General features: G+C 31.8%; 1 protein-coding gene across 1 annotated transcript; it reads right to left on the bottom strand.

Moving 5' to 3' along the window:
* Positions 1 to 334: 334 nt before the first annotated feature.
* LOC143059289 (uncharacterized) lies at positions 335 to 10,045 on the bottom strand. The gene is made up of 7 exons (XM_076232770.1): positions 9,786 to 10,045; positions 8,113 to 8,400; positions 5,597 to 5,884; positions 4,923 to 5,237; positions 3,812 to 3,931; positions 1,696 to 1,744; positions 335 to 1,006 (listed from the first exon to the last, which is right to left on the bottom strand). The coding sequence occupies exons 1-7, from the start codon at positions 9,838 to 9,840 to the stop codon at positions 880 to 882; spliced, it is 1,242 nt and encodes a 413-aa protein (XP_076088885.1). The 5' UTR covers positions 9,841 to 10,045; the 3' UTR covers positions 335 to 879.
* Between the last annotated feature and the right edge of the window lie 1,210 nt (positions 10,046 to 11,255).

Raw genomic sequence — 11,255 nt, 5'->3', positions numbered from 1 at the left:
TTACATTATTATGTCTAATATAAAAAAAGAAGATATAATATGATTGCCAATAAGACAACTCTCCACACGAGACCAAAATAACACATAAGGTAATAACTGTAGGTCACCGAACGGCCTTCAACAATGAGCAAAGCACATACCGCATAGTCAGCTAAAAAAAGGCCTCGAAGTGACAATCTAAAATAATTCAAACGAGAAAACTAACGGCCTAATATAACTTAATCAATTATATAACTTTAAGTTATTAAATTCTTTAAAGCTAAACGCAGGCATTCTGGAAAGGAATACACTGAATAATAGCTACGAATATAATTTTTGTTTATTGTCTTTTTAATAATCCTAGCTTTTATAAATGTCCAATAAAAGTATCTTTTCCGTGTGCAACTTGATTCATATTTTGACAATACATACAATAAACAAACAAATTGAATGCACATGCAAAAAACAAGCATTTTATTAAATAAAAAACAACTGTTAAGCAAGTTCGCTACTCAGTTACAAAATAACAAGTTTTTTTATAACACTAGTGTATATATTGATAGGGAGTAATACAGAAACCTAAAAGAGCCAAAAATATATATAGGTCAATGTCCTTGTTTTTGAGATATTAGGCATTGAAATTTTGGCGGGAAAATGTTCTCTCTTGATTTTTTTTTAAAGATTTATCTTTGGCAAGTTTAAGTCCACAAAAACTATTAAGAAATAACAAGGATTTTATAAAACCCTTACAGATGGCTTATAATAATACAAGTAAAAGATTTATAAACAGAAAAAATGGGGTCAATGTGCAAAAAAAAAAATTGCTAAGGCATTCAAATGGATTAAAATGGAGGATTTGGAAATCTGACAAACATCCCAAAACATGACAAGCGAACATCCTTAATCTATTTCAGCATAATGGTCGGTGCTAATGCAACTCGACGCATCGTCGATAACCTCCAAATATCCTGGGTTTGGAAAGTCATACACATTCGGCGTATTGCCTGAAGCTGGAGCTGAATGGTATCTGAAAATGGTTTTTAAAAATATATAAAAATACAAAACACTGATCTTAAATTATAAAGTATAAAGGGTTGAAACATGATTAATACTAAGTACTTTCTGGACCAAATACTGGCGAATAAAAGAAAGGAAAGTAAACCAAAGAAAAAAAAAGAAAAAAAATGTCATAACACAGCAGTTAAATCTTGTTAATCGCGTCTTAATTGTATACTGCTGGCGACTGTCGACGTTTGGAATGGATAACCAATCAGTTTCGATACAATTATTGTTCCAAATGACTGATAAGAAATATTTCGTTATCAAAACGCCAGACATAAAAGTTTAGAATTGATTGCTTGGTTAATCTTTAGTTCAACGGCTTCTTTGTGAGAAACAATCCTATATGAAGAAAATCATTTGATGAAACGCAATTCCTTGTATATATGACCAACTGTGAAGTAAATACTACAAATACAGGCGACACAAAAATATTACTTTACAGAAGTGAAAATTTCAGGAGGAAATTTAAAACTCTTTTGTCGTAAAGCTATTTTCACAACCTGCACATGTTGACAGTTTCCAAATACAAGTCAAAACAAAAACCAGATGCCACTATGTCTGTGGTATTCCATTTTCAGGTTCATTTGGATAGATGCAACCTATCTTGTTAAAAAAATCCATATTATTAGTTTAAAATCTATAAATATTACTTACATTGGAATTGAAGGGCATCTTTCATGTGGACCAATGATATGTATAACATCTGTAATATAATCATTTCGTAAGTTATTAATATTACCAAAAAAGCATATAATTCTACATGCTAAACAGCGTTTTGTTTGCTATACGAGACTCATTAGAGACGCTTGAATCACTAGTTCTGCTATAGTTTCAGTAATGAAGACTTTCAAAAATGTGCTCATAAATACACAAAAGTTTGCAGCTGAAAAAAAATATTAATCATGTTCAATGCTTAGTTCATTTAATTGTTTAACACCTTTTTTGTGCTTGCATTTTCCTGTATTTTTATCATAAACTAAAAGTATAAATTGAAACGTTTTTAGTTCAAATCTCATGCTGAATGACGTAAATAAGTTCCATTACAATCAAAATAGATTATTCGTTTATGTATTATACAAATTGAAACAATTAGCTTTCTGCTACATGCATGTTTATATTTATCTTTTAATAATTTTTAATTTGACGATTGATTTTTATTTTATTAAGAAATGACTGTAATATTTGTTCTGTCTATGAAGAAATAACATAAAAAATTTGGTGCACACTGAATAACGCGCGTAGCGGCTTATTTAACAGTATGCACCACATTTTTTATGTTATTTCGAATAGACAGAAAAAATATTACAGTCATTTCTTATAATTTGATTAAGGTCTTTCCTTTATCTATAAGGAAAGACCTTACTGTATTTCTTCTGATTATTATTATTATTCTTTTTGTTCCGCCAAACTTTGACGAAGTTAGCCTCCGTAACCGTAAGACGTGTCGCTTTCATATTCACACTTTGTATTCGTGTCATGAATACCTATCCGGAACTCACCCTGTTAGTCGAAAAATTTTGTCGGTTCGGAGTTATCCCTCCGAAACCAAAAAACCTTGTTATCGTTCCAACACCGTAACCGTAAAAGGTAGAGAAAAAACAAAGGGTGAAATTTGTTCAGGACCAGACCCCGGTTCTTCGTTACCTTTGGATCGAAAAGATTCAACGACTCATTGGTAGGGTTATGCCCCTATAAAAATTAACCGGTGTCGGTTGACCACCAAAACTCAGAAACCGTAAGTCGTAGACACCTAGGATCTTCACTATTCATCATCAATTCATGTATCTTTGAAAAATATCTCAAGGTCAAATTTGTATGTTGACCTTGACCTTTGACCTATCACCTTGTTATGGGATAATCTCAGAAACCATAATACTTACAGAAGTTTTGAATAGTGGAAAATGTTTGGGTCATTACGGCGCAACTTTGTTACATTTTGACCGAAGAGGTTTGACATTTTTTTAAGGGGCATTATACCTGTTTTAGGTTTTTAGAAAGACAAAATCAGCTTTTACTATATAACCAAAGGTCCTAGACCCATGGGCTTTTCGGCAATGACATTGGGGATTTATGACCTTGACAAAGGTCAAAAGGTCAAAGGTCAAGGTCATATCCCAGATAGCGAATTTAGTGTTTTTAACCTTATTTAAAGGATTTTCAGTGTGTTTTAAAGCTTTTCAATACATTCTATGTCTATTTGAACATTTATTTTACATTACAAAAGGAAAGACCTCTCAATTGTTCAAGAACAATTGACAGTTTAATTCTAAATTCCATTTTAAACCGTAGAAAACCACGAAAAAACGTTGATGACGTCAGGGTCACATGACTGAATTATGTCTATGGGCTGATAACAAAAGAACGTCACCGAATCAGAAAACGTGCTACATCCAAAATTAAATTATTAAAAAATATATAAAATTAAATTCTAATCTAATTTTAACAATCTTTAAGTCATGTTATATTTTTTGTAACGTTATGATTTCAAATAAAATCTTTTCATGATACTTATATGCAATATTCTATTATCCTCTAATCACTGCTTCAATACCAATGATATTGATCCACAGGCTGTTCGATACTGGCACTATTTATAATGTGCAGAAATGCTCAGTGTTTGAAATGTCTATATGTACTGAAGCAACATATAACTATATTTTAGACAAACTTATCTGTTTATGCTTGTCTGCCTGACAATTGTTAAAGAAATAAATAAGCATAACATTAGAGTAATGTCGAACGGTAAGTGGGTGTATTAATACAAACATACTTGGGTGTTTTGTCCCTTTTGACATGATAACTGTTCCAGTTGCGGTGAAAATAAATATTCCAAGGGCAACAATGCTAAAAACCAATACCCGCAAATCAAAGGAAGCTGTCGAATCAAAATCTAAACCAAAATAAAAATAAATTTTATAACTATACAATAATCAATAATAGTCTTCAAGTTGGTTTTCAGATCGACATAGTTTTGGGTTTGATAATTGCTGTGTCCACCAATAACTTTCTTCGTTTATGACATCACAGAATGTTACCTATTACTAGATATTTACTTTCCTTTACCAAAAAGCAGTAAACCTCTAGTAAAGATTAAGCTGTTAATAAGATTAAGCTGTTAATCCACGCGTCGAATATTTCTACACCTCAATTTTCCGTACTGTGTATTTTCACTCAATCCTTGGTTTTCTGTGTGATATCTTATTAATAAATTTTAATAAATCTAAAATAAGGAATTGTGATATGATTACCAAAAAGACAATAATCCGACAGAGAACAAAAATAACGTAAATAATAGAAACCGGTTATCTGAATGCTTTCAGCAATCAACACTCTGTATAGCAAGCCTAATGCAAACGTTCTTTGAACATTGATGTTTATGACATTAAGAGACATAAAGATAGCAACCGGAGAAGCAAAATTCACGAGCCTTAGATATACCGGCCACATAAAATACCAAAAAAGTGACTAATAGACAAGCTATAGTTAAAAAAAACACTTTATAAAAACGGGAAACGTTAGGAACTCAAACTCCATCATCCTATTAGATGGTTATGCGTATCGTGTTCTTCATGGACAAGTAGTTGTGAATCCAATGTTAAGTCTCATTTGGTGATGTCATGTTGGTCTGTAATCATTTAGATGTAATGTTAAATCTTGGATGAAAGGTGATGAGTATATTTTTCAATACATTTTGCAGGGACAGTATTCAAAGACAATTGCAGACGATGATGCCGATGTATTGATTCTTCCAGTGGAAACCAGTATTTTAATTTAAATTACGGAATTTAAACACGCTCATGTGTGAAGTACAATTATCGATATCAGAAAGATAGAATATTAAAAAAAAGTGTTGTTAATTTACGAAATACATCATTTCTCACCTTGTGTTATTAACTCATCTGTGTCAAATAAGAGCTTTGTTTCGCCAAATGCATTTCGGACGAATAAAACGTATTCCACATTCAAAGATGAACTGATTGACAGGTTAGCAATATATCCATGGCACTCAATGCTTTTGTTGTAAACTGAAATTTTAATATTTCCCCTTTCTAGTGTTTGCATCAGATCTGTCGAATTGACTATTGTTTCGTTTAATTGTTGCCAAACAGGAATGATTTCTGTTGAAGAATAAATTGAGGCAGAAAGAGTGGTTTTTCGTCCAGGAAACACTGCCATTGAGATAATCACTGGGGAAGCTTAAATATAAAAAAGAAAGTTAAAAGTCAAAATGTATTTATACCGGAAATATTAGAAAAAAAATAGTTGAGCATTCGATAGGTTGTGTACTTGAATGGTAGGTTTTATTGTGATTTCTAAGTTTGGATATCATTGTAAAGCATAGTGCATGAAACAGCCAATAAGGCATGTCAAATTAAGGGAAATTTTAAAACATTAGAGGAATCCTTAAATCAAACTAGCCATGTACGATTCGGTTCAGTTGAAAACAAAAGCTTCAACATTATTCATTAGCATCAATGCTTATATAGCTTGTTTTAGCTTAAACATGTAAAACTGACGAAATAAAAATAGTATAAAAGCAAAAATGTATATCTACTGTTAACTTGAAGCGAAATGTTCTTATTCACAACCAGGGATGTTTCACCACGTGTATGCCATGCATTACATGTGTACTCTCCTGCTTCCTGGTAGCTACAAGTTTCAACTTCCAAAATGGATTCCATACCATTCATGGATCCATTCAGAGTGCGAATATGTATACCATTTACAGAATGCGTCCATAAGTTAAACCCGTATGAAGGGAGTCCTGTTTTAATGATACAAGACAGATTAACCGCAGAGCTGTTGCATGTTACTATTTCTGTAGACTGTATGATCGGTGTACCTGTAAACAGAAAATTTGACCAATGAATTTAGGATTATAACTCTTAAATGGAAAACAAAAATTTACGATTCAAAAATATAAATCAGTAGATTTATCTTAGTATATCTGTACCCGAATCATATTTGAACTTGTATATCACTGTCATATGACAAGTGACATACCGGTAAGAGCTGCGTCGGATAGAAATGAAATCGACCTTATTCAATTGCATATCACTACATCTTCTGCTAACCTATTTCGGGTTAAAGTGTCTGCGACTGAATGAAATATTATGCGTCAATAATACTTATAGAAAATCGTGCATGCAAAACTTAGTTTAGTATATATTTTGCATGCATTGAATAATTTATTTCGATGACATTATATATTTCAAAACAACTCGTTTCATATTACAATATACAAAAATCATATAAATATAACAGTCTAGCGGTTATTTAGTAAGAAAGACAGCTGATGTCAACACGAAAAACAAATATGTTAAAGTCTAACCTTAGCAAAAAGGACCTTACACATTTAGTCATGCAAAACAAAACTACAGGTCGTGCATCTATCAAACGCAGACTCACACTATTGTCTCCTCTGATAATTAGCCAGTGCTCCGACAACGATAAGAGAGTGCAAATAACAGGCACGTAGGACAATAGTATTGCCAGTGATAATTTGCATTATGAATAAATTACTTAAAGTAATGCACTCCCTTAAATAAAGATGATTTGAAATGAATTTTATCTTAAACGCAGGTAAAGTAGTCGTTTTATCTAAACAAAATTGAAATGTGTCTGTAACATGTTTGCACACAGTTTTCAAACATTATTCATTCTTCAAATTGTCGATCATCCATTTTATTACGATTCCTTACAAATCAACTGTTATTGCAGTAATAGCATATGCATTTAAGAAATTAATCTATATATACACATGGAAAAAAGTATTGCAACACCTTGATTTTTTAAAACTTGAAAAATCAGTCTCTTATTTTGGATGGAATATGACAAAATATTTGTAAAATAATATTGAAACGTAGTTAATGATGACATTGGCATTAAAACGAACAAAAAATTAATGAAAAAAAAAGTTTTATCTAACCAAAATTTTTAAAACAAAATGAAGTGTTTTTGGTACAAAAAAATGCATTTTACAACTTTTGCTGTAGTCGAACTTTATAATGTCAGACATTTCAAAAGTAATCTTTAGATGATTGTTCATATCATGGTTGATCGTTATACGCCAAAGAATTAGTACTTTGTGCGCAACCTCCATTCAAACGTATAACCGCATCTTAACGTCTTCTGATTCCTGCCATAAGTCGACTAATTTGTTGCTAAGGTAGCAGCAACCATTCTTGACGAAGGGTATTGTTTATTTCATGACGTGTTTGAACTGGGATGTCCTTTCGTGCACTTTACGCCCAATAGTGTACCATATATGCTCGATATGGTTCAAATTCGGACTACGATTGGGCCAAGGAAGATAAACCGAATTCCATTGGAACAATGGATCTTCCTCCACGACGCCAATTTCCAACTTTGGCGAACTCTGCACTATATTGGATACGCGAATCTGTGTGTCTGTTCGTAGGCAAAGTTCCCCGAAATGGTATTATCGCACGATAACCAGTAGCGATGAGCCAATCTCGAACAGTTCTTGTTTAAAGGCTCCTGTATGGTCATCACTCTCTTTTTAGGATTGTATTGTTTGCAATGGGTTTCCTTCTGACCAACCTTCATTATGCTTGATTTTCACTAGCAGATGTTATAGGGGGTCTTCTTGACCTCGGAAGGTCTTTAACATCGTTTCTTGACTGATTTTTATTCTCAAAACGACTTATAGTGGAATGGTGATGACCAACAATACGTGCAATTGTCACAGCGACATACCTGCTTCCCTCATGCTGATTATCTGCCATCTTGCTGCAGTTATGAGTTGTGGATGACCAATTACAAGGTCTCAATCACATAAATTTATAAACTTGGTTATTTTAAGTGTTGAAAACAATGAGGATAAAAACAGCTGTTTTAGTGTTTACGAGTACAGTACCTGCATGTGCAGATAAGAACTGATAGAGTCAATATTTATTGATTAAACTCAGGTGATATTTGAATAATGTTTAATTAGTTCTATTTCAAAAAATTATTTAACAAAAAAATTAAAAGTGTTTTTTTAATTTGAATTTCAATTTGGTGTTGCAATACTTTTTTCCATGTGTATATTTAATAACATATACTCACTAATGATGCTAACTGAAATTTCCGATTTTGCTGTGATTCCATCTACATTTATACAACATCTACAGATGTTGCCATCGTGGTTCATATTTATATCGTTCATAATGACTGAAGAATATTTTGTCGAATTTAATAAACCAGCCTTTACACTCATAGTTTCGTTGTTTCCAAGACATTCCCATTTGAATTGTATATTCGTAGACAAAGTATCAGTCATACAGATAAACGAAGCTTTGATGTCAGCTCGGAAAGGTAACTCTGGTTCTGTGCTAAGTGTAGGGCCTGTAAAGTCTAAAGAATGAAAATTGTACAAGTTCAATTAAAAAATTTGTTAAAAAAAAGTATTTTTTAAATACGCCTATTGATAAATTTGGTTAAATAGATATACTGGCTACTTTGTAGACTGGGTGCATCTGTTAGACAATTTAGTACAAAACAATACAAAACAGTCCAATTCAAACGGAAGGACCAGGAGGAACGAATACGATCAGGTAAGTTTATAATCGAAGGACTGCAAACACACATCAGAACTGCTTAACAGGAAGTATGTTAAAAAAACAAAATTGATGGTAATTTATATATTTTTTTTAAATACCAAAACAACGATCTTTCAAAGATATTTTTCTTCACCTTAGCAATATTTAAAAAAAAACCTACAAATATGTTTTTGGATCAAGGAAAACATGTATTTTAGTGAATATTTTATTTCTTTGTTTCCGTGCCTATAGAACGCCTACATAACTGTAACGGAGTAAATCATGCTTTATAGAAAATTCGGAATGCTGCATAGTGGCCAGGTATTTGATGAATGGTGGTTGTTTGCCTTGTTGTCTTTTTCAATGTTGCAGGAATCCTCAAATTATCTTTTATTAAAAAGAAGATTATAGTTTATAAAATTGTTGCAAACGAAATACACTCTCAGTTACCTGCATTGTGAAAGCCTAAACCCATACATTAATCTGATTAAAAAAATTAACACTTTTAAATATTTAGATGACATATTGGCTCTCAATAATGACGACTTCAGTATGTACATGTCAATCATACCACATCTTCTTTTTTATATGTACAATAATGAGATCTATCGTGCCGAACTAAATTTAAATACAGCTAATATATATATATATATATATATATATATATACTATCGGGAAGCTTAAGACCAAAATTTATGATAAAAGAGATGATTTTTCATTTCCTATTGTTAATCATTTTTAGATGATGACGTTCCCTTATCACCATCTGATGGTTATTATATATCACAACTTGTTCGATTCGCTCAAGTATATACCAACGTATTTGATTTCACTGAAATAAATCTATGTATTACTTTGAAATTGCTACGCAAATAAACTCATCATAGATACCAGGATTGAAATTTTATATATACGCCAGACGCGCGTTTCGTCTATAAAGGACTCATCAGTGACGCTCGAATCAAAAAGTGTTTAAAAGGCCATTAAAGTACGAAGTTGAAATGCATTGAGGACCAAAAATTCCTAACAGTTTTGCAAAATACAGCTTAATCTATTCCTGAGGAAGAAAAGCCTTAGTATTTCAAAAATTCAAAGTTGTGTTAACAGTTAATTTACTATTATGAACATATCAATGATAACTCAAGTCGGGTTTTTGATATCTTGATCTTGTTGAAAACCAAATTTAGCTTCTCGGCTTACCAATCACATTCACTTGAACGCTGTCTGACGATGATCCATGTACTTTCAATATCATCGAACACGTTATGTTAATCCTACCAACATGTTGAACTACGTCATATATATGACTGAACCACAAACCTCTGCTTGAGCAGGCGCATACATCAGCTGTACATTGATTGCGTAAGATGCTAGAGAAACATTCCCCAGTACTTAATAACGTTATTGCAGTAAATGATTTTCCGTGTACTTCTAAATTGGCAGTTTTTCCAAGAGGTATGGTGTCTGACGAACAGTTAAGTGCTACTTTTTCAAAACGCTTTACATGTTGCTTCGCTGAGAGTAAAACTGAACCTTGCGCTGTAAAAACTAAAATAAAGTATAGTTAAAACAATATACAAAAATACATATCTGAAATAAGCAATCCACTTTATGAACAACAAAATAATAAGTAAAATGGATGACTGCGACATATTAAACATAAAGGATCTGACTAGTAACTAATTTTAAAACTAAAAAGAAATTTGGCCTTAATCATGAAGGAGTAAAACAAATATAAAAGTGCTAGAAATCGTTCACAATCGTGAACAGCGGTATACTACTGTTGCTTTTATATATAATTAACACTTGATCGTATGAATAGTATTTTCTTTTGCAAGGCCAAGTTTTTATATGAGTAAAGTTCCTGTACTCGCTGGATTATTGGGGGAACGCATCCGCTTAATTCTAATTGCATGACATGTACGAAATACAACACAAAACGTATTTTCTACGGCAAAGCCATCATAGTTAAATCAGACAAAGTACGGATGTATTGAGTATAGTAAAAACTTCCTGTCATTATTTTCCTTTTCCCTTACATATAGTAGTACCATCTTAAAAAAAATCACTTTTGTTTTTCTGTTAAACGAATAAGAGTTATGTAAATTATACTTACATATCATAATAGCATTAATGATAAGATAAGAAATTAGTTTATCCATTTTGTTTTCACAATCGGTTCATCTATCTTATAATATTATTTGGTAATATTTTCATTAAATATTTCCGTGTTTATGATTGTATTGGTTTTTTTAGCACAATTTCCCGTGTTATTTTGTTAATGAAGTATGTACATCATCAATTAAACTTGTTTTGATGAGTTCCCTTCCGTTTATAATTGTTCAAACAATGATAAGTTCATGTTAAAATTGTGAATGTAAATGAGAGTCATTGAACACTTACAGGGTTAAATAGAACAGGTATTCACGTTTATATTGATTGCCTACAATTGTTACAATATTAACCTGTATAATGGTGCGTAGAATAAGCAAAAGTTATGAAAGGTTTATAATTTTACTTTGGCAATTAGATTATCCAGAGAGAACAAAATAAAAGCAGTGTAAACTATTTTTAACTGTTACGGAAAAGTGAAAAAAAATCAACGTTTTTCATATAACACATCAACATCATTATATTGATGTTTCTTGCTTACAATCTTTATCATGTTTA

Source organism: Mytilus galloprovincialis, chromosome 14 (assembly GCF_965363235.1).
Source record: "Mytilus galloprovincialis chromosome 14, xbMytGall1.hap1.1, whole genome shotgun sequence".
NCBI classification, from domain to species: domain Eukaryota; kingdom Metazoa; phylum Mollusca; class Bivalvia; order Mytilida; family Mytilidae; genus Mytilus; species Mytilus galloprovincialis.
The sequence above is the reverse complement of the archived record's forward strand: the minus strand, read 5'-3'. Positions and strand labels throughout refer to the sequence as shown.